Source organism: Bos taurus, chromosome 10 (assembly GCF_002263795.3).
Source record: "Bos taurus isolate L1 Dominette 01449 registration number 42190680 breed Hereford chromosome 10, ARS-UCD2.0, whole genome shotgun sequence".
Lineage (NCBI taxonomy): Eukaryota > Metazoa > Chordata > Mammalia > Artiodactyla > Bovidae > Bos > Bos taurus.
In genome coordinates this window covers 65537356-65561215 of record NC_037337.1, presented here as the reverse complement: position 1 = coordinate 65561215, position 23860 = coordinate 65537356, and the positions used below count along the sequence as shown (strand labels likewise).

The window sequence follows — 23860 nt, the reverse complement described above, 5'->3', positions numbered from 1 at the left end:
AAAGTATAGGTAAATAAGAAGGAAGGGAATCGATTGAATGGCTGATATTAGGTGTTGCGTAACGTAGGGAAATAGATTTTGTTTTAGAAACTTCATAAAGAAGTTTCATTTGCACACCTTATTTACATGTATCGTCTATAGCAGAATTTTCCTTTGCACATTTGAGCTGGAGTATTGTTCTCAGCCCTTTTATAAGTAATTCTTTCACAAAATGCCCTTGTATTTTAAGGTTCTTTGCTTTACAACTAAATATTCCAGTTTTCTTCCTCAAAGGCTAAAAGGCAACATTACAGCCTTCTTTGTTTCTTCACATTCTACATGTTCACGTTCTACAAATTGTTTTAGTATTCTTTGGGAGAACACATTTAGAGGTATCAAATCAGATAACCCTGTGGTTAGTAAAATTTTTTTTTGATTTGTTTTTTTATTTTTTTACTTTATGTTCTCTTCCTAGACTCTGTCTTGACAACTTTAAACATCTCTAGCCTTACCATCACTTTTTCATGGGTAGTTGTTTCTATCATTCTGTGCTTATGGGTGGTGTATAGTTAGAGATGACAGGAAAGAAATTCCTAAGCATATTCCTAAGTTAGGTAAGGAAAACAGCTATTTCATTAACAGCATCCATTAACAATGTGACACCCATTTATACATTTTCTTTTTAAAAATTATTACTACAGGATAAAATATATTAACAGAGTTGAAACTTTGAAGGGGATGTGCTTTTGCTTAATGTCATTCTGAATTTTTTTTTAAAGTCTTTATCAAGTCTCAATTTTTGTGGTTTAAATGACAGAGAATAGATCATCACTGGACTAATTAAAAAATTTTTTTAATGTAGCCTCTTTTTTTAAAATAAGTATTTAAAAAAATGTATGCCTAGCCCTTTAACACTAAGGAAGCTAAAGATTAAAAAGATAACATCTCTGTAACTTCAGGGGATTAAATATAAAATGCACTTTTGTTAGCCTCTTTCTAGGGCAAAATTTATATATCCTTTTGCTTTAATATTTTATTTGTAACTGTTGGAGCCAGTTCAACTATTCATTGAGAAAACAACAACATAAAATTATTATCTTAATTTATGTGAATTTATTCAGTTACATTGAGCTGTCTTAAAACAGGGTATGGTGATTTCAGAGGGTGATAAATATACATGTTTGTCACTAAACACGTGCCAAGAGCACAACCTCATTTTTTTGCGTTGAACAAAAGCTCATTTTAGGTTATAGCTTCTAAGGTTCTTTACTCTTAAATTCACTTAAAATATTTATTTCAGTTTATGATTCACAGGAAAATCTGTTTTCCTTTTCCTATTTTCTTTTCATTTTCATTCTTTGTTTCTGTCTTCTATTGTTGCCTTTCCTTTACCTTCTGAACTCCTTTCTTTCCTTTTCTATAGGCACTGATGTTCTTTACATTGGCCCTCTGAAAGGTGAGCCTTGGCACAATTAAAAAACAAAAGTGTTGGTCTGTCTGCTTCAGCAATATCCTTAACGTATTCTAACTCTCTTGAACTGTTTTCCCTAGAATTTCTACCAACTTAATTATATTTTTGACCTTATTGTTACATGTTCTTAATGCTATTCAAGTAAAGTTAATTTCACATGTTTCTAAGACAGGTAAAATAATGTACTAAAGCTTTCCCTTCCAGAACGAAGTTTGTGTTTCACAATGTGTTATACATCATTATAGCATGTATTACTGGAAACTAAGATAACTATCCTTCATACTTACTACCTATTTTTCACATTATTTATTAGGAAGTATATATTCAAGCCCAGGACTTTATAGTAAAACAATGACCCCTACTTACGATGCTCATGATGGAAGCCCCTTGTCACCAACTTCTGCTTGGTTTGGTGACAGTGCTTTGTCAGAAGGCAACCCTGGTATACTTGCTGTCAGTCAGCCGATAACATCACCAGAAATCTTGGCGAAAATGTTCAAACCTCAAGCCCTTCTTGACAAAGCAAAAATCAACCAAGGGTAAGTTTTTGTTTCATTTGTTGTTGTTTTGCTATTATAAATTACAAGGTTTTTTTAAGTGAAGCATAGTTGATTTACAATATAGTGTTTCAGTTGTGCAGCACAGCAGTTCAGTTTCATATATATGCATGTGTGTCTGTCTGTCTGTATGTACAACTGAACACAGTTATACAATAGGTCCTTGCTGATTGTCTTATTTTATAAATAGTTTGTATATGTTAATCCTAGCCTCCTAATTTATCCCTCCCAACCAGGGTAAGTTTCAAAATATAGATACAATTTAAGAATTTCTTTATCTACATAGAGGTAGAAAATTAATTCTATCTTGCTCTGTTCCACTGTGTTTGTTAATTTGTCCAGGTGGCTTGATTCCTCAAGATCTCTCATGGAACAAGATGTGAAGGAAAATGAGGCCTTGCTGCTCCGATTCAAGTATTACAGCTTTTTTGATTTGAATCCAAAGGTACCGAGGGTTTAGAGGGGTCTCTTTTTGTTTCTCTTTGTTTCTTGGAAGTTGGTGGGTTAAGGAATTGCTTGGATATGGATAGCAAGTCTTGAATATAATATTAGAAACTCAAAACTTTGGACACAATTGCCGGTATTTTAAAGAAGTCTATTGTTTTAATAGGTTGGAAGCATAACTAAACTGTTTTCTATTTGTTAAGATAATTGAGTTGTTGGTTGATTTGTATTTTTAACTTTCTTTTATATTGAAATATAGTTGGTTAACAATGTTGTGGTAGTTGCTGGTATATAACGAAGTAATTCAGTTATACATGTATCTGTTCTTTTTCAAATTCTTTTCCCATTTAGGTTGTTAGGTAATATTGAGCAGAGTTATTTGCGCTGTACAGTAGGTCCTTCTTGGTTATAACTTCTAAACACAGCAGTGTGTACATGTCAGTCCCTAACTATTCTTTCTGCCACTCTTCCCCACTGGTAACCATAAGTTTGCTCTGTAAGGCTGTCTGTTTCTGTTTTATAAGTTCTTTGTACCACTTCTTTTTAGAATCTGCTTATAAGTGATATCATACCATACTTTTCTTTCTCTGTCTGACTTACCACTCAGTATGACAATCTGTTTCCTCCATGTTGCTGCAGATAGCATTATTTCATTCTTTTTTTAAAAAAGATTTCTGTATTTTATTTTAGTTTTGGCTGCACTGGGTCTTTGTTGCTGTGCGTGCTGGGCTTTCTCTAGTTGTGGCGCGCAGGCTTCTCGTTGCAGACCACAGGCTCTAGAGCGCATGAACTCAGTAGTTGTGGTGCTCAGGCTTAGTTGCTCTGCAGTATGTGGGATCTTCTGGACCAGGGATTGAACTGGTGTCCCCAGCATTACAACGCATATTCTTAACCACTGGATCACCAGGGAAACCCTGTTTTATTCTTTTTAATGATATTATTAATATCATTATTAATTAATATTACAATATTAATATGCATAATATTCCATTGTATATATGTGTGCCACGTCCTCTTTATCCATTCTTCTGTTGATGGATATTAGGTTGCTTCCATGTCTTGGCTATTGTAAGCAGTGCTGCAGTGAACATAAGCTTGCGTGTATCCTTTTTGACCATGTTTTTCTTTGGATGTATGCCCAGGAGTGGGATTGCGGGATCATATGGTAGCTCCATCTTTAGTTTTTTAAGGAATCTCCATACTATGTCCCATGGTTTGTATTTACTACAGAGTTGGTAAAGTTAGTTTATGTTTTTTAAAATCTCTCTTCAACTCTACTTTAGGTAGAAGAAAAGTTTTCTGAAAGATTACCTGTTCAGTTACTTTCAAATTTCTAATTACATATCCCAGATGTTGCTTCAAAAAAAAATTTTTTTTTTAAATTCTTTTTAAGTCTACATTTCTCTTAGTTTCACAGCCAAACATTGTAATATGTTTTTACTGTCAAGTGGTTGTCATCATCTCTGCTACTGAAATACTGTGCTTTTCTGATAAGATGTAAATTTGCTATAAAATCTGGAGTGTTTCCCCCAGAAAACACATGACAGAGATTTGGATCTTTTGCTTTCGTATCATCCTTGTGGGTGGGGGGACTTATCTTGTCTGCCCGTCATACTTTTCATGTCTAGATTATAGCCTAGATTTTAATGTATGTATTTATCGTCTTAAATTATGTGCTTAAATAATACTTTGTACAACACTAAAATGTATATAGAATTATAAAAAATCATTTTAATTCTTTTTTAGGCTATATCATACCTAATTTTGGTAAACCCAAAGTTTTCTGGGAACACAGTTACATTTGCATGGGGTAGGAAGGGGCTATGCATTTTGTTACTATTCTAAGATATATTACTACTAGTTTTTATTAATATAACTGGATAATTCAGTAACACTTAAGTAAGTCTTTTCCACAAATGTGTGTGTGCCCTTTATTTTGAATTTTTAAAATAATTCCTGTTTCCAAGGACCTGCTGCTTTGTCTGGGTATACATTTCTGCAGTAAGCAAGATATTCCCTGAAATAATTAATTTACTCTGTGATTATGACATGTTAGTGTAAGTTGCAAAACAATACTGACAAGCAGTCAGTTCTGCCTTACTTTAATGTCTTCAAGTTAAATTCCTTTTGTTAAGGGCTAGTATACCTAATGGTTATTACCCTGGAAAATAACATACAGAGTCTACTTCTAATACTGAATATGTAAAAATCTTTTGGCATATTTTAATGCCATTTTTAATGAAAAAATAGAGATGGTGTATATAGATATGTATAACCCTAAGAGTAGCTTTTTTCCTTATTGCTAATGTTAAAGGTAACATATTACAGAAGAATTGTGTCTCTTTTTGCTGCAGTATGATGCAATCAGAATCAATCAGCTTTATGAGCAGGCCAAGTGGGCTATTCTCTTGGAAGAAATTGAATGCACCGAAGAAGAAATGATGATGTTTGCAGCCTTGCAGGTAGTGAAGAGTATTGGTAAATTAGACTTTAAAGGGGAATGAGTAGGGGATTATTTACATGGTAAACTGGCATAGTAATTCCAGTAGTATTTTGATATAATGTTTTATTTTTTGCTATGTAGAAAGTGAATAGACACTTAGAAGGCAAAATATGTGAATTTAATTTTTTTTGTCTTATGTAAGAGTTTAGTGGCATACTTAAATATTTAATTACTTTTCTATATCCTCCGACCCCCAGATCTATATTAGCTTAAAGCTATCCATTTTTCCCCTGGAAATAAAATCCATATTAAAAATCAGATTTCTGCAATGAAGCCTTGCATAACTTCATAAATAACTGGGAATGGTACTATTTATAAAATGGGCTATAGCAGAAACTAATACCTTTTAAGATGATAAAATTTTAATAGACTAGTGAAACTAAACATAGTAAGTCTTTAGAATGATAATTCCTTAAGAAGCAAGTAACTAACATTAAACTAGTATTTTTCCAAATGTGGATCTTGCATACCACCTATTTCAGAATTATAGTAGGGCTTACTAAGAAATTGATGTCCACTGATCTCCCCTCTGGTAAAGTAATATTAGGACAGCACCCACAGTTCCGCATTCTTAGAGACACTGAGGTCTGACTGACCACTAGATTAACCTTTCTAGATGAATCATTTCAGCTATCTAAGTGTTCTCGGATTATGGTGGAATTCCATTTTCGTGTAAAGTTCTGATTAAGTTGATGTTCTTTGAGTATTGTAAGCAAAAAGAACATTTAGTTTTGAATGTCTTTTGCTTTAACAGTGATTTAATTCTTCATTAGAACACAAATAAAAATGCTCTCCATCTTCCATATTCTTTTATGTACCCAGAAGTTTCTCAGTTAAGACTCACAACATTGTTTTTTCAAGAGGAAGAACAGCTCATTTCTTCTCTGTTTATATTCTAAAAGAGGGAAATCAAAATGAACCCCAGATGGAAAATGAATGACAGATGAATTAGTTTAATTATTTATTTTCTAGAGACTTGCTTAATCAGTTAAGACTCTTCTTTATGTTTCTGGATCATTAAGGCTACCTGAAGAATTTCTTGAATTAAACTCTGGAATAGTTTTTGGAAGATATCTCACTTGGTTACAGCATTGTCTCTACATTTTTCCCACTTAGAGTAAGGGCTTTTAATTGTCTAGTGAAAATTTTGCTGATGACAAAGTAATAAGAAAACTTGTAAAATGTATATGGAGAAAACCACAGCTTTTCTTATATATTATTTCATTTTTTTAAAAAAAAGCCAATAGTTACATGCAGTGCCCAGCACATAGTAGGTGTTCAAAAAGTAGTTATTGAATGAGTATACACATAGTCAAATTGTCACAGAAATGGGACTATTCTGCGGTTTTCCCCAGCTCCCACCCCATCCAGTAAACATTAGATATTCCATTTCAATTCAGTAGAAAAACACCTCAGAATGCTGGATTTTAATTCATGGAGACTAAATGCCCCAAAGCATAGCTTTCCCTGGACCATTTTAGAATCTAGATTCAGTGAGAGAAATTTGGACTACAAATCCCCTGAGTTGTCAGAAGCCTTCCCAGAGACTGACCAAAGCCTCTTGGAAGCCATCCAGCACAAGAACAGGGAAACTCGGAAAATATGGCAAGGAGATGCCTAGTATTTTTTATTTTAAACATAGGCTGCACCCTGAATTATTCTCTTATTAGAGCTTCTGGTTCCTTGTGTAAAATAAATCTACAATAGTAAAAAGAAACAAAGTACTTCAAAGTAAGAAGCTGTGGATTTTGAAAAGTTAGAAAAGTTAGTAACACTGTTTTTTAAGCATTTAGGTCCAATCATGTATTGTATCATTTGAAAGCAAAGCTGGATTTTATGACCAGTCCCATTCACAGCCAGGATTTCTCCAGTATAACTCATAAGGACTTTCTGCATCAGATTCATCTAAGGCACTTAGCAGCCTGGGGCCCAGGCTGGACTCCAGATTTGCTGAGTCAAAATCTCTGAGGGTGAACCTAAGCATCTCTGTGTTTAATCAGATCTCCATATGCTTCTTATTATACTCTGATATTTGAGACCACTGCCTGAGAGCCTCAACCTACCTCCTTCTTCATGGTTTGTGAATATGAAAGTTTCTACCATTATAAGGATCTCATTTCAGCACAACTGAAGATACAGCCAGAGAGTAGTTGTTGTTAGTTGCTAAGTTTGTGACCCCATAGACTGTATCCCAACTGTAATCCATAGACTATATAGCCCAGCTGTAGTCCTCTGTCCATGGGATTTCTCAGGCAAGAATACAGGAGTGGGTTGCCATTTGCTTCTCCAGGGGATCTTCCTGACCCAGGGGTCGAACCTGTGTCTCCTGCATTGGCAGGCGGATTCTTTACTACTGAGCCACGAGGGACCATAGCTAGAGACTAGTCATTATTAATTCACTAAATCTTAAAATAGAGGAGCCTCTTGGCCTCTATTAGTTAATTAGATAATTGGCCTCAGCATTAGTTTACTAATTGTTCCCATGAACAGATTGTATTTGGTGAATGAATCCTTAAGAAACAATGATTGCTACTTATTTAGTGGTCTGAAAGATAAATGATTAAGTGATTTAAAAGTTCTGCTTAACTTTGTACAAAACCTCTTAAGTTTAGCCTCAGAATCTAATCATTAATATTTGTTCTAAACCATTTATCTAAGTGTGTTTAAAATCATGACTAGTTTTACACCCAAAGATTTTTTTATGTACATATAGGAGGACTTACCACTACTTATTATGTATATACATATATGTATATGCGAGTATTCATGTGTGTCAGGGTGGTGTATGTATTCACATATAAACATGTTTATTCTTATGTATAAATGACAATGTAAATTAGGTTTTCAGCATTGAATTGAAGATGGGGGGGAGGCAGTGGAACTTTAGTTTTCAACATAATAGCGATAACTAACTTCCCGCTGCAGGGTAATAGTACCTAGCAGTAGTAAGTAGTAATAGTAGTAAGATAAGTAAGTAAGATAAGGTAACCAGTGTTAATGCATTTATTCAGACCTTATGCATAGTCTGTTCAATTCATCCAGTACCTGTTGCTTCTAGCTTGTGTGCTAGACATGGAATACTGCAGGGGGAGTGGAGCACTTAAAAGTCACTGCTCGTGTAGAGTTCAGTGGAAGAGATGTTAACTCTAAATCCTAGGGATTCCTAAACTAAATTCATTTGTGTTTGTCAAAAAAATCCTTTTTTGAGTAAAGATTCATTAGCAAGTTTAGGACACTGATTTCAGGTGCCATGCCCACCATTTTTCTATCCTTTAAATCTTGGGAGACTTTTAGCCTTTCAGATTAGGTGGCAAAAGGCATTCAATATAGATACAGATAATAATCTCACTTAAAAATTCATAGTCAAAAAAGTCATTTAAATGTCACTTTGGTTTTAGTATCATATCAATAAGCTGTCGATCATGACGTCAGAGAATCATCTGAACAACAGCGACAAAGAAGTTGATGAAGTTGATGCTGCCCTTTCAGACCTGGAGATTACTTTGGAAGGGGGGAAAACATCAACAATTTTGGTAGGGTGAATCTTTTGCCTATTAATTTAGTCTGATGCTTGTACCTTTTTTTGGAATTAGGTTTTCATGAAGTGTTTGGGACATATAGAGAAATATTTAATGCTTTAGAAAATACAGACATAGATTTTCCAGAAAATTTTCAGGGAAGTTTTTTACATCAATACTGTTTAGTCTCTAGTGCTTCCAACACAGTAGAGAGAGATCCTCTGCCAGTACAGTCTGCATGTTCTCTTACAAGTAGTGGGAGAACATTTCTGCAGAGGAAAAGTTAACTTCAAGCCATGGTAAAATCCGTTTATTGATCTCCAAATTTGAAATATTATGAAAAGAAGAATAAATAGATCTCAGTAAAATTTTTAAATGCTTAGATATTAGTTATTACAGAAGAAACACTATTCTCAGGACTGTTAAGAGTCAGAAAATTTCTGTATGCAGCTATAAACAGTTTTAGTCATATTAGAATCAACACTACATTCTTGTGGATTGTCTAAATTGCTGTATTGATCAAATTTTTAATAGCTTTTTATGCCATTTGAAAATACCTTTGTACTATATGACCATGTATATAATACCTTTAAAATCTTTATAATCTGTAATTTATGTAATTTTCCTTGTTGATTGAACAAGCTGGTTCTTAATATCAGATGCTAAACAGAGTTTCAGATTTTTTAAAAGTGAGAAAAAAATGTTTTCATTCTTTTCCTAGGGTGACATCACTTCCATTCCTGAACTTGCTGACTATATTAAAGTTTTCAAGTAAGTACAAAAGTGAAGGAATTCCAAACATTAATAAATAAATGTCAGTTTTATAGTCATGTTCACATTCTTGAAATTTATGTGACTGGCAAATGCATCTCTAAAAGCTTTTGCCAGTTATTATGAACACTAAATTATAACCCGGAAAAATTTTACCTTTAGAAAATTAAAATTCCTGTACTTATAAGTACTATACTTATAAAACTTATAAATAAGTACTGTACTTATAAAAATTTTACCTTTACAAAATTAAAATTCCTGTACTTATAAAACTTAAGTTATTTTATCTGATAAACATTTTACTTAAGGCAGGGAGGAGATTGTATAACTTAGGTGGATTGCATCATGCAAATTCTGAAACATACGGTTCATATAAATCATCCTGCCTGGGTGAAAGCAGTACATAATGAACTGCTATTTTCTGTGGTTATTTCCTTGTTCAGAGCCCCAGAATTTATTGGATTCTATTCATTTGTTCATGGGATATTTTACAACAAGATTCCAGAGTATCTTATCTAGATTTTTAACTGGTTGATCTAGTCATACTCCACAGAATCAAGATAAAGCAGAAAGAGGAAAGGAGGTGATACGGAATATAAGCTCTGGAATAAACCATTTATTGTAGCTGAACATAAAACAGCTCCACATAGTAATATTTCTAAGCTACTGACCTGATTTCAGATGCTGCTCCCTACCTCACTTTGTTTTCCTTTTACCCACCTTTTTCATCTACCTACAGTTTTCCTAATCCTCTTCCCCATGCTTCATGTTTGGCTTTGGAGTGGGAAGTGAAAGTCACCACTGCAGTACATCCTTAGAGATAAGCACTTCGTGCACTTTAGACTTGCCAGGCAAACTTGCCTGTTTAGAGAGGCTCTGGAGGCAGCCCTGCGGACACCACGAACCTGCAGAACCCAGGAACCTTCCAGTTATTGACATTTCCTTTACTTTTACTTTCCTGTCCTTTCCATGTGACCTGCTAGTGATCGGGACAGTTACAACTGACAGAAACACGGGAATGTTATCCTTAGGGTCTTCCTCTGCCCACTCACTGTAATATCTCCTGAGCAGATTGAGTAGAAGAGGAAAATCCAATAACAGCAACAACTGAATATCACACACAAGACGAAAAGGGAACTGAACTCAGCATATATAAAACTTGGCCTCAGACTTTTAACATTGTGAGATTTTGCTGCTAAAATATAGCATTGATAAAGTTATTTCAAAAGTGTTTTTTTTTCCCCCTTCTAATTCTGTTTGACACATAGGCCAAAAAAGCTGACTCTAAAAGGTTATAAGCAGTATTGGTGTACCTTTAAAGATACATCTATTTCTTGTTACAAGAGCAAAGAAGAATCCAGTGGCACACCAGCTCATCAGATGAACCTAAGAGGTAAGGAAAGCCTTGGAATGACCGTATTGATGGTAGAATATCTATTAGCTAATATTCACTAAACTTCATTTTGCTGGGGGGTAAAGCTTTTAGCAGTTCCTTTTGCTCCTTTAGGTACTTTTTTTAAGTTCAGTATTCAGCTTCCCTTGAATATTTTGTTCTAATCTCTGTGCAGGCCTCACATGAAGGGTGTGTTTCTACTTTTATCCCAAGTAAATCTGTGGCGTCCCTTTTCTGTTCTTCAGCATGAGGACATGTAGGTTTTCTCATTCTGTGGGAGCCGCCCGCATATCTGTTTCAGATTCTGCCTCATTCTCATCTCTACTGTAGTCCTCTCCCAGTTTTCGCTGCTGTATCCCTTCATCATCAGCATCCTGCTCCTCTTCCTCACCTTAACAGGTAACCAGCTGGTTCAGCTCAAGTCCCCAGTCTCTTGGCTTTCTGACTTACCAGTGGGTTAGCCACCGCAGGGTTTTAACTGAGGTCTTCCCCTTTCCCAACACCTCTCGCCTGCACAGTTTTGTTGTCTTCAACAGTGCTCTTATCCTAGCTCCCGGGGCAGCCCCAGGAGCCCTCTGAGGCTCCCTCCTAGCTGACGGCCTAAATCTCGTTGGTTTCCTCTTGCCTCTGTAGATCTGCAGCTATCTCAGAACAGGGGCTAGTATTTGAGCACACGTTGCTGCACCTGTTCCCACAGTCCTGTGGCCTGGACTGACTCTGGCTGAGGGCTCAGAACTGCTGGTTTTAGTCTTTTTTTCCCCATTCAGGTCTGTGGAGTTACAGCTTCATTTGAGTTTTAGTGACTTCTGTTTGTTCTTCACGCTGCTGCTTCACCTCTTTAAAAAACCTGTTGGATGCATTGGTTCAGGGGGAGGAGCATTTCCTCTCCTGGCTGGTCTGATTCTTCTGCAGCTGGAGGATGTCCTGCTGCCCCTTACTCTGATTCTCTCTACACAGCCTTCAGCTGTACTTGCAGATTGCCCATGAGCCTCTCGCTTGCAGTGATGTTACTTAAAGCTGCCAGCTCACTTCTAGTTTAGACACCACTTCCTCTAGGAACCCATACCCCTGAGAACTGTTCTCCTACAGGTTCACACAGCACTCACCACACCCTTGGTCCCCAGCATGTGTGCTGAAGGATGCAGTACACATTGGCTTCTCACTGTTCACACTCTTTTTACTGGCCTTCCCTCATAGCAGAAGCTGGAAGACTGAAGTACATTTTCCAGACTCATTTCCAGTGAGACTGAGATTCCAATCAGATGCATTCTTGCATTCTAGTCAGATGAATTCCCAACTGAGTTAAGGGGTTGGAAAGGCAATTAGAAAAGGATTTAAGTGTTTCCGGGCTCTGGAGTTACATCTGTAGATCTGTATTCTTTATTTTTTTAGTACATTGTGTATTAGAGTATTTTTAGTATATTTCAGCAAAATGTCCAAATCTCTACCCTATCTCTATTCTGCCTAGTAGTCATCTGTGAACTATTGCTTTATAGTTACATGTGTGTGTGCTAAGTTGTGTCCAATTCTTTGCAACCCTATGGAGTGTAGCCCGCCAGGCTCCTCTGTCCATGGGCTTCTTCAGGCACAAATACTGGAGTGGGTTGCCCTGCCCTCCTCCAGGGGATCTTCCCTACCCAGGGATTAAACCCACATCTCTTATATCTCCTATATTGGCAGGCGGGTTCTTTACCACTAGTGCCACCTGTAAAGCCCATTTATAGTTACATACATTTTAATAAGGGGCTTCCCTCATAGCTAAGTTGGTAAATCATCTACCTGCAGTGAGGAGACCTGGGTTTGATTTCCTGGGTTGGGAAGATCCCCCTGGAAAAGGAAATGGCAACCCACTCCAGTATTCTTGCCTGGGGAATTCCATGGACAGAGGAGCCTGCCAGTCTACACTTCACGGGATCTCAAGAGTCGGACACAACTTAGCAACTATACCACCACCACAACCACCACATTTTAATAAATAGGAAAACCTGTGCTCTGGGGTAGAAGATTGCTATGCCCATGTGTTGAAATTCTGTAATTTTCCAAAAATTTCTAGTTAGACTTACTGCCTTTCTCCCTAGGTCAGGAGTTCTAACTTTTGGATCTTTACTGTTATTTGTTACTCTGAGAATACATTGCAGCTGTCCTCTTGCTTCCTTTCCAAGCTGCCCAGGATCCACTCCGATTATCCACTCTCTATTTAGAGGCTTAATCTGTCTTCTGGACCCTGTCTTCTCTGTCCCTGTTACATCCTTATTCTTCTCTCTGTATGACTGAGAAGTTAAGTCCTGGATGGAAAACAGTTTACAGAGTGTCCTAATCCCACTTCTCCCACATCTTTCCAAAGGAGTACTTTTCTAGCACATCACACTGGTGAGGGTAACACTAGCCTAAGAATCAAATGGCCTAGGTTCTGCTCTGCCACAAAACAAGCCCTGTGATTTTGGAAAAATAACTGTCAGGACCTTAATATCTTTCTCTGAGTAATGAGAGTGTTGGACTGGATGCTCTCTAAGGCCCCTAAGATAATCTAAAGTGCACAGTTCTAAAAAATGCAGGTCAGCAGATGCTGAGTGGTCACCCACGCCACCCACTGTGCCAGGTACTAGAGTCATGAGCGAGACCAGATTATAGTCATATCCCTAGGATGTCAGAGAATGTCAGGAAATAAACTACTAGAATTTGGGCAATAGTAGTACTTTTAAAAGTAAACAGTAGGTCAAAGGAACAAAGAGGTAAGGATGCTGTATCAATCTTCAGTGATTTTGGAGAGAATTAGGGGAAGCTTAATAGGGGAAATAACATTGGAGTTAAGATCCCAAAAAGAAAATTACAATCCATGAGAGGAAGGAGGAGAGTTGATAAAAGAGACTGATGTGCAAAATTGTGTGGGGAAAATCATCAGCAGTCACGCGGAGGGTGGGTGAGGGGGCATGCTTCTGGAGTATGGAGTTGAAGCAGAGAGGATGAATCCTTCCCTAAGAGCTGCTGAATCCATTCCTTCTAAGAAGAAAGGTGACAGCAGGAGCTAGAGGATAAAGCTGTTAAGGAGATTGTTTTCTAAACTGGCAGCAATGAAGTGACACTGAAGGATTGTGAATATGATAAGATTCATCATCCTTACATTGGCTGCAATGTAGAAGAGTAATTTTGGAGTAGTGCTACCGATCCAGGTTACGCTTATCAGCGTGGGTGGGAAAAGGGCGCAACTTTGTTAGATTCTCAGGACGTTCAGTCAATAGACTGGATGATTGAGCTGGGAGAGGCTGGGGAAGTGACTTGATCCGGGCTTGTACAGTTGGGTGGATAGGGTAATACTGAGATTGAGACTATATAAGAGCAGAGTTTGGGGAGGAAGATGAGCTAAATTTAATTGGGTTATTTTAAATTTGAGGTGCTGGTGGTGTATCTGTTTGGAGCATGGGTAGGATCCATGCTGCAGATACTGACGTGGCAGCAGTGAGTATTCATAGTAGATGCAACCTTTGTAGTAGTTGTCTGTAATATGAAAAGGCTGAGAGCAGAGCCCTGCAGGATACCAATGTTTAAGGGACAGAGCAGATTAGAGGAGGTGGAACTTGCAAGGGAAATAAACAACAACAAACAAATGTCTAGGAAGACCATGGAAATGAGGTGTGATAGAAGTTAAAGGACAGAGTAGTCAGTAGCATCAAATGCTTTAGAAAAGTTAAGATTAAGCTTCCATAAGATTTAGTCACATGGAGGTGGTTCGTGGCCTCTACTAAGAACAGATTTAGCAGATTTCAGTGGGCTTTTATGCATGGGAGCCAAAGTACAGTCACTGAGATGGGAAACAAAGATAGCTTTTTTATGAACCTCATCTGTGACAGGCAAGGAGGAAAGAGGGCAGTAATAGAAGAGAGAGGCCTAAAATGGAGAGGTATTTTATGGTTTAAGATGGGAGACTCAAGGAAGTTAAATGCTGATGGAACTGTCATGTAGAAAGGCAGGGAGGTGGGAGGACAGGATCTCTGTGATGGAACAAGCTACCTGACAGATGGTAGGAAACTCTGCCTGCTCGGATAGGAGAGATACCTTTTCCTCTGTGTGGAAGTGAGGGTGGCCAGGTTTATCTGTTTTGGTGGCCGGAAGTTGGGGGACCTCATTTCTGATGGCTTTCGTGTTCTTGGAAAAATAACAGGTGAGGTTGTTCTCTAAGAGTAGCATAGGAGGCCTGAGAAGATGTGAAATAAACATTGTTGAGGATATCAACACAGAAGGGTTGCAAATGTTCAGGGGCAGACTCATGTTGGGAATCTACATGTTTCTAGTGAAATTTACCTGCTCAGTTTTGAGATGTTTTCCCCGCCCACCCCCACCCCCCCATCTTAGAGTGCTCAGCACCCAGAGCATAGGCAAATGAGAGGTAGGTGGTTGGGTTGAGCCAGGATTAAGGTTTTGCAAAGTGTGTGTAATGGAGAGACGGTGAGTCTGGAGAGTTGGAGGTGACAGCTAGTGAAGCAGGGTCCAGGCTGGACTGCAGAGAAAAGGTGGAAACATGGAGCCAATGGGGAGAGAGTTGTGGGGTCACAGGATTGGGTCTCCCAAAGATTTTGAGGGGATTTAGGAATGAAGAAAGATACATCTCTTTGTTTTAACTTTGCAGGTTAAACACATTGCCACACAACTTCCTGAGTGTTTGTAATGATTGTGTAGGAGTTACATGTGGTAGCTATTAATGTGAAGTAAATATTCTAAAAAGAAAGAGGGAGGGAAAGTTCATCAAATTAGTGATTGAAGTTAATTCTGGAGAGGAGAGGATCTCTCCTTTATCTAAAATGTTTTGTTTCTTTCATTTGCTATTTAAAACATTTATTTGATGAGGGAAAAAATGACAGTTTAAACATTTGTTCAGATACATAGAAGCTTATTATCTTGTTGCTTGTACTTTCTTTGTCAGGAGAAGTTGCTTCAGTTCAGGGACAAAGGCAACAGCAGGCCCTGCTAACAAGTTTGCATTCTTCCCCAGAGTCTGCATGATGGTCTTAACACGCATTGAGGGTGACATGAACTAAGTACTAACAATTGGAATACTGTTTAGGAAGCTTTGGCGTAATCGTTATCTTACTGATCCTTACAGCACTGCTGTGAGATAGAGCTTAAGGTCAGGGAATTTGGGCATAAGTAAATATGATATGCTTATTAAGTGGTCAAGAAAGGTCTGGAACCCCAATCTGTCTGTTTACAGAGCTCTTCTTCACTATTTTATTCTGGTTACTAGTTTAGGCTGACCATTGCCCCATTATCTATCTGGGTATACATTCAGTAAATCTGTTTTCTCTCCTATAAAGCCATAAACTAATGGTTAACAGAGTTCATTACGGGGATTTTGTACAGTCCATAAATGTACGTATTCCTGAAAACTTGACAGTAAAGTGAAATCCTGCATGCCTTTATTTTCATACTGACTTCCCATGTATGTAAGTTTATATTACCTTCTGTGTCAGATGGACTCCTAAAATTTTGTGCAAATCAGGAGAGCCTGTGCTCCCTGCCCCCTGCATCTGTGCCATTAGTCTTCCTTGCACCGGCAGTAGGAGGCCAGAGCAGCTGAGAGAGGGAGCAGTGGGGCCCTGAGGGGGCCCTCATAGAGGACTCTAGCTCACACTGGCTGGTTCCCCACACGTGTGCCTTTCTTAAAAGGCATCATAAAGTCATTTATTCTGACCAGAACACACTTTAGAATTTTACTATGGAAAGATATTTTTAAATCCCTGTACATTTAGAAACTTAGCAAAAAAAAAAAAAAAACCCTGATAACTTAAGATTCAAAGAACTGAATGATATTAAAATAATAATGTGTGAAACTTGTGGGAACGGAGTGCAAATTTTCTTTGTATAATATCCTTTTTTTTTTTTTTAATTTTTAAACTTTACAGTATTGTATTGGTTTTGCCAAATATCGAAATGAATCCGCCACAGGTATACATGTGTTCCCCATCCTGAACCCTCCTCCCTCCTCCCTCCCCATACCATCCCTCTGGGTCGTCCCAGGGGTAGAACTCTTTCCTTCTCTTCTCAATCAAGTTTTGTGAATTGTGAGGGCCACAAACTGTGCAGTTACATCTCTTGTATATTAGGTCTGAGTTGAGTCTTCGCTCCACCCTCAACGAAATTACTGAACATAAAGAATTCCCTGATTTGTAGATTCCATGACAGCAAAATCAGCATGTTAAGATGCCATAAAATGGGAACTGCCTGTATTGGCTTGGGATTTCTTAAGTCTAAATGTAACCATTTTAATATATATTTTTTTAAATACAGGGTGTGAAGTTACCCCAGATGTGAATATTTCAGGCCAAAAATTTAACATTAAACTCCTCATTCCGGTTGCAGAGGGCATGAATGAAATCTGGCTTCGTTGTGACAATGTAAGTTTTCTGATTAAAAATAAACCTCAATTTGGGGGATGTCCCTGGTGGGTCCATTGGTTAAGACTCTGCGCTCTCAATGCACGGGTCATGGGTTCAATCCCCTGGTCAGGGAACTAAGATTCCACATGCACAGTGCAGCCAAAAAAAAAAAAAGTAAACCTAGGTTTTCTTTGCTTCCTTAGTGAGTTGATCATTCATTCTTATGTTTTATACTCAAAGGATTTATCATGTGATAGATTCCAAACCTCAGTATTTCTTTTCACAGGAAAAACAGTATGCACACTGGATGGCAGCCTGCAGATTGGCCTCCAAAGGCAAGACCATGGCAGACAGTTCTTACAACTTAGAAGTTCAGAATATTCTTTCCTTTCTGAAGATGCAGCATTTAAATCCAGATCCTCAGTTAATACCAGAGCAGATCACAACTGATATAAATCCTGAATGTCTGGTGTCCCCTCGCTATCTAAAAAAGTACAAGAACAAGCAGGTAAACGGTTTTCTACATATACTTTAGTTTCCCCTCTTAAACACAACTTTTTAGTCTTAATTGGTAGTCTTAATTTTGTATCAGGTGGTTAAAATATAAGGAAAAAATAGCTTTCAGTCAGTTTAAATTGGTCTTTTAAGAAAAGTCTTATTATTTTAATAGGATGGATAATGAGGTAGAGTAGTTGGGAGCATATTTATTCTAAGCCACCTGAGGAAATCACTCTGCTAACAGGATATTCTTTTCAGGGAATTGAGTATGGTCTTACTGCTTTGTGTTCCACAGTTCCATGCCATTTTATTCCTTAAATAAAGTAAGTCTGATACAGAGCACAGCCAGCATTTCCCAGCCAAATCTCTGATGACTCTTCTTGCCGTCGAAATGGACCTTTCCAGCTTTGGAAATAAACTTGACGTGGTTTATAGTCCACGTTTGATGTTGCCTTTTCTTAACATTAACAGTGAAAACCTAAGCCCGATTTGCATGTGACAACATTTGGTGAATTTTCATGGAAATTCACTGCTTTTGTTCCCTCTGTTTAGAATTCCTTTTCTGGAAATGACTACCGTAAAAGGATTGCTATTTCGGAAAATGGTTCTTCGGTCCAACACCAAAGGTTCTTTGCCAGGGGAGTTTCACTTGGGATAGCCCCCAGTATTCTTGACTTGATACCCAACATCATGCCTTAAAAGGGAAGAGGCTCCAACTTAGGAAGGGGGTGAAGAAGAACTTTGAAATAAATACTTCATTTTTATCTAGTTTCATTTTTATCTTTGTTAAGGAGTAATTTTAAAACGTTACGGGAAAGGCCCAATGATATACCCAGAACACTTGTTAATTCTTAACTTTAAATACAGTGTTTATATCATATGGGTCTGAAATCCCTTAGCTGGAAATGTTCAAAAGTTTTAATCACCAAGTAGTTGTCTTTTAAGTTGCAGAAGTTGTGTAAGCTACATGGAAATTGTTTATCCCATAGTCATATGATGTGGGAGTAGTGAGGAATGGAGGAAATGCCCTTGGAGCTGAGTGGAATGTAGATTGTAAGTTAACAAGGGAAAGTGAATTGAGTACTAATTTCATTTTTTAATTCTTAGGTTAATTCATTTTAAAGTTATTTATGAAGAGACTTGTTTGTAAAAGTGGATTCATTTGCCTTCAAAGTCAATGAATAGTTTCAAATCTTAGCAGTTTTACCATTTCACCATCAGGTATTAGGAATAAAAGATCTTAAACTATAATTGTGAAGATTGCCAAATGTTAGTTTAGCTGTCAGACAGGTACTGAATTGTCTTCCCAGAAGCCTTTAAAATGATAGGTTTAGCTGTAAAAAGATAAATTTTCTTTTGGTGAGTTCTTGACTACAAGTCAACTGAAGATTCTCTTGAGGACAAAGAATGTGTGGCTGTCCTTAACTGACAGGATAGTAGTATGTGTGTGGTCTGAGGTTAAGGAGCTTTCTAGCCTTGTCTTCCACATTGTCATCTTATCAAATGCACATTCATTTTGAATTCTCCTTTCCCTAACCAGGAGGTTGAGTCAAGTATTGCCCTGACACCTAGTAAGTGCTGATAAGCAGAGTTTAGTTGCTATTGTGTGTCATGTACTGTACTGTTTGTTGGACTTAGTGGCTCAGTAATTGGATTTTTTAAACTATATAATGCAGTGGCACTTAGGAGTCAGGTAGGTCTAAGCTGTGCAGGCCATGGGGTCATTCAGCCCTACCAGGGCATAAAGTCTTCAGGCGCATATAGCCTTTGTTACAATCTATTTTAATTCCCCAAGACTATCTATTAAACTTGCTATGGATATTTTTTACATAACTATGACTCCCAAACTGGATTTTTACATTTTAGAGGAAAGATTTATTCTTCGTTTTATTCATGTTAATCCAAATTGAAATGAACTGATATATTTGTAGCCACCACTCCTAGTGTAGTGTATGGCATATTTTTATTTTCCCTTCCAGGAAAAAGGATGCAAAAAAAAGATGGTAATTGAGGGGTTTGCTTTTCTTCTGTAAATAAAGAAACAGTATGGTCACTGCACTTATTTAATGCCTTCAACTATTTTCTGAAAAGCTGTGCATGGATCATATTATTTGACTCAATATAAGACAAGATTAAAGGCTTTTGAATATTAATTTTTTTTATCTTGCTACTAAAATAATTAGCTTTACCCTAATCAGTAAGAACTGGTACATGAAGGGGAAAAGGTTATTTGCGTTTTAAATTTTCTCCCTGCAAATTTCTACCCTTAATTTTAGTAACACTTAACAATCTAAAATAATGTGGAGTGTTTCTCAGTATTCTAAATGAAAAGTAATCACTGCTTTCTCATTTTCATTTTCATACTTGCATTTACTTTGCTTGGTTTCCAACTAAAGTCATTTTTTTGCATGGTTTTTGGCTGGAATTTTGGTTTACAGGTTACCGCAACTTTTTCTTTGCTTCATTGCCATTTTTTCTGATTGCCTTTTTTTTCTTTCTGCTTCCTTTTTCTTTTCCTCGCATTGCCATCTACAGCCAGGCTATATAAGAGATTTGGTAAGTTCTCCATATTTAAAAAAAAAAGAAAGAATTAAAAATATTTACAGCCCTAGCTACAGTCTCCCCTCATGAATTAATTTCCCTCTACTCTTTGAGCAAATAGGCACCCCAAAGTGAATAAATTTAAAAACTAACCTAATTACTCCTTTAGAAAAATTTTAAAATCATTGCAGTGATTTCTAGTGCTAGAAACCTGTATGGCAGGCACTCATTCTGATCGGATATCTTGGTACTGAACTTAAAACCCATCATGTATATGAGGATTAGAACTTGTGCTATCATATGTGTATGTACTTGAATAAGTCTCAACAATTATATATACCTACTAGTAGTACTTATTCTTTCTTGACATATGGAACTAAAATTAAGAAAAACTATGTATTGAAGTTTGGTTTGGAAAGTCATTAGTTTACTAAAATTCCCAAATGTAGCTTCAGATATTTTCTAATTTCATCTCTCGCAATACATAATTTTGGGGCATGGGGCACATAATTCAATGTTTTAATCTTTTTTTGTCTTGATTCTACCATGAAAGAATAATATCTGATAGTAAATATGATGTTTACTCATGTTTAGATAACAGCAAGAATCTTGGAGGCCCATCAGAATGTAGCTCAGATGAGTTTAATTGAAGCCAAGATGAGATTTATTCAAGCTTGGCAATCATTACCAGAATTCGGCATCACACACTTTATTGCAAGGTCAGTGGTTCTACTAAGCACTGGTGTGTAAACCTCAGTCTGTGCCTTCTTAATCGACTTCGTATAATTAGAAATTAAACATTTAAAGCTACCTACTGAGACCCATTAACCTATTACACAGTAAAATTTAAAGAATGTTGGAATGTATTTTCTATGCTTATCATTTTTTCATCAAAAATTTAAAGTGATTTCATTTCTCTTTTTACTCAGGCAAGAATAGCACTTTAAGAGTTAAAAAGTACATATCTTCAAGAAAAACAGACCAACATGTCCCCCTACCACCCCTGTTTTAAAACATGTATTTATGTTTTTAATTCTATAGGTTCCAAGGGGGCAAAAAAGAAGAACTTATTGGAATTGCATACAATAGACTGATTAGGATGGACGCCAGCACGGGAGATGCAATTAAAACCTGGCGTTTCAGTAATATGAAACAGTGGAATGTAAACTGGGAAATAAAAATGGTAAGCTGTAACCATGCTTCTTTAACACACACACATAGTCGATCTGCTAAAAATGAATTAATTAAGAAGAAAATGCCCTATAAATGTTTAAGATTCTTTGTGCCATTTCCTCTTAAAGTATAAAACATGCTTGGTTGTTCATTTCCTATTTGCCTATTTTATAAGTAGCCCAGATACTTATAAGAGCATAATATGTTACAATATTGGCTAATCTTTAAGGTTGTCTTTCTATAATGAATAAACGCTTTCCACTCAAAAATAGCAGCTACTCTTTAGTGAATGCCTACTTTGTGCCAAGCATGATACTAGATGCTTTACATCTGTACCCTATTTCTAAACGTTACCCCAGCCCTGCAAGGTACATGGATTATCCCCATGGTACAAATGAAGGCCATCGTTGTCCTTGACCACACACTGAGAATTAGGATTCAAACTGGGATACTTGGGGCTCTAAAGCCTGACACATCATGCTACCCCTCGCCTTGGAGTACATGACTCTCATTTAAACAGAATATTTCCCTAATAAGTCCTTTGTTTTAGGGTCATTGGATTTGTTGTACTGATTTCAATTACTTCATAGAATCTTGTATTTCTGAAATATTCAAACATGAAATCTAAAGGTTAAATAGCTAAACACAGGAAATAGGTTTTCTCCCAGGACTTGAAGGGAGACACTCATTAATTGAATCACCAGAGACCTTTTGGGAACTTAATGACCTAAGCCCCTTGCATTCAGCCTTCCTTTTCAGAAAAAGAAAATTAAAAAGGAGGAGGGGAGGGGCTAGTAAACTACTTATGCTTTTGGACTTGAAGGCATTATTAGTTTAGGATTTAAAAAAAAAAATTTTGAGGACCAGTGAGTATTTTGTGATCAGGACAGACCTTAAGTGTAGTGGCCTCACTTGGACCCAGCCGTCTGGACTTCTGCAGGGACTGATGGTTCTCTGTCTTTGTTCTAGGTCACTGTAGAGTTTGCAGATGAAGTACGGTTGTCCTTCATTTGCACTGAAGTAGATTGCAAAGTGGTTCATGAATTCATTGGTGGCTACATATTTCTCTCAACACGTGCAAAAGACCAAAATGAGAGTTTAGATGAAGAGATGTTCTACAAACTTACCAGTGGTTGGGTGTGAACAGAAATGCTGTGTAATGAAACTCCGTGGCCATAACAGTTGTTTAACTTTAAAAGCTGTTGTTTGTTATATGCTGCTTAATAAAGTAAGCTTGAAATTCATTATTTTATCATGAAAACTTTTTTGCCTTACCAGACCAGTTAATATGTGCACTAACAAGCACGACTGTTAATCTGCTATCATGATACAATGTACGGACTTGAATATGGCACATGTTCCTTAGAGCCAGGAATTGAAACTGAAGTAGTGGGTAAGTTAGGAACAAAACATCACTGATTCAAGCTAGCCGAACTGTAAGAAACTCAAGCCATCTACTTTAAAGCTATTCAGGGCTTAAGCTATATGAAGTCTATTTATCATGTTTAATGCATGTGTTTTAATGTATGTTTAATTTGACCTCATAATTTTTCAAATATCCTACTTTTGGTAGCCATCTGTCATGCGTTCCCCCCCCAACCCCAAAATAAATTAGGCCTACAAAAGGTGCCTGGTATTTAATAATGTCATTGTTTGATCTTGAAGGAAAATGCTATTAGTCGTTATGCCTGGTTTGTTTTTGTCCTTGAATAAGCATGTATGTATATTGTCTTGTGTTTTTATTTTTACACCATATTGTATTACAACACTTTTAGTATTCACCAGCATATTCACTGTCTGCCTAAAACATGCAACTTTTGCATTACAATATGAAGTAAAGGTCTATGAAGTATGCATTTTGTGTAACTAATGTACAAACACAAATTTTATAAAATTGTACAGTTTTTTAAAAATCTACTCACAACTAGCAAATGGCTTAGATGTAGCATCTTTGCATTAATTAAATGCTCTTTAAAATATAATTAATGTGCAGTTTTAATATCTGCTAAATTAAGGATGACTTCATTATAGTCATGATTTGCCACAATGTCCTTAACTCTAATGCCTGGACTGGCCGTGTTCTAGTCTGTTGCGCTGTTACAACCTGCATTGGTGCTAGTCAGAAAATTCCTAGCTCACATAGCCCAAAAGGGTGCCAGGGAGGGGTAGATTACCAGTATTGTTCAATAATCCATGGTTTAAAGACTGTATAAATGCATTTTATTTTAAATAAAAGCAAAATCTTTTATTTAATGTTTCTTTTGTACTTCTTGTTTTTACTGTTCACATGACATTAACTGTGTAGACATGAACTTGCGCTTTTGTAAGTGCTGTACCTGCAGCTCGTGAGAACAGTGTGCTTAGTATTCTGCAGTGTCACCAGACAGGCGTACTTAATCTCGAAGATGGAGTCTTCCACTTCAGTCGAAACCCCTCATTTCTCCTACTACTTAAGGATGAACTGTAAAATATTTACGTTAGAAATGTAGCTATAAATAGAAATATAACAGATGAACTGACACTGCTGGCTTGAGGAGAGCTGATTTTAAACAGCAAAATGACTCAGTTTAAGAAAACACATTTTTAAATGAATTTACTCTGTATTGTTACTGCTATCACATCATCACTCAGACTCAAAACT

General features: G+C 36.9%; 1 protein-coding gene across 8 annotated transcripts in view; it reads left to right on the top strand.

Moving 5' to 3' along the window:
* FERMT2 (FERM domain containing kindlin 2) overlaps positions 1-23472 on the top strand; it is a 77168-nt gene extending 53696 nt beyond the window's left edge. For 2 of the 8 annotated variants that reach the window (XM_010809381.3, XM_005211862.5), the window contains exons 5-18: positions 1403-1435; positions 1764-1989; positions 2350-2452; positions 4806-4913; positions 8353-8487; positions 9194-9243; positions 10512-10636; positions 16919-17025; positions 17294-17515; positions 19485-19508; positions 20041-20061; positions 20641-20765; positions 21088-21229; positions 22189-23472. In XM_010809381.3, coding sequence (XP_010807683.1) covers positions 1403-1435; positions 1764-1989; positions 2350-2452; positions 4806-4913; positions 8353-8487; positions 9194-9243; positions 10512-10636; positions 16919-17025; positions 17294-17515; positions 19485-19508; positions 20041-20061; positions 20641-20765; positions 21088-21229; positions 22189-22362 — 1595 coding nt within the window. In that variant the 3' untranslated portion in view covers positions 22363-23472. The remainder of the gene's footprint in view (positions 1-1402; positions 1436-1763; positions 1990-2349; positions 2453-4805; positions 4914-8352; positions 8488-9193; positions 9244-10511; positions 10637-16918; positions 17026-17293; positions 17516-19484; positions 19509-20040; positions 20062-20640; positions 20766-21087; positions 21230-22188) is intronic. The other 6 variants (XM_005211864.5, XM_005211863.5, XM_005211866.5 and 3 more) reach the window with 6 other exon arrangements.
* Positions 23473-23860: the final 388 nt, after the last annotated feature.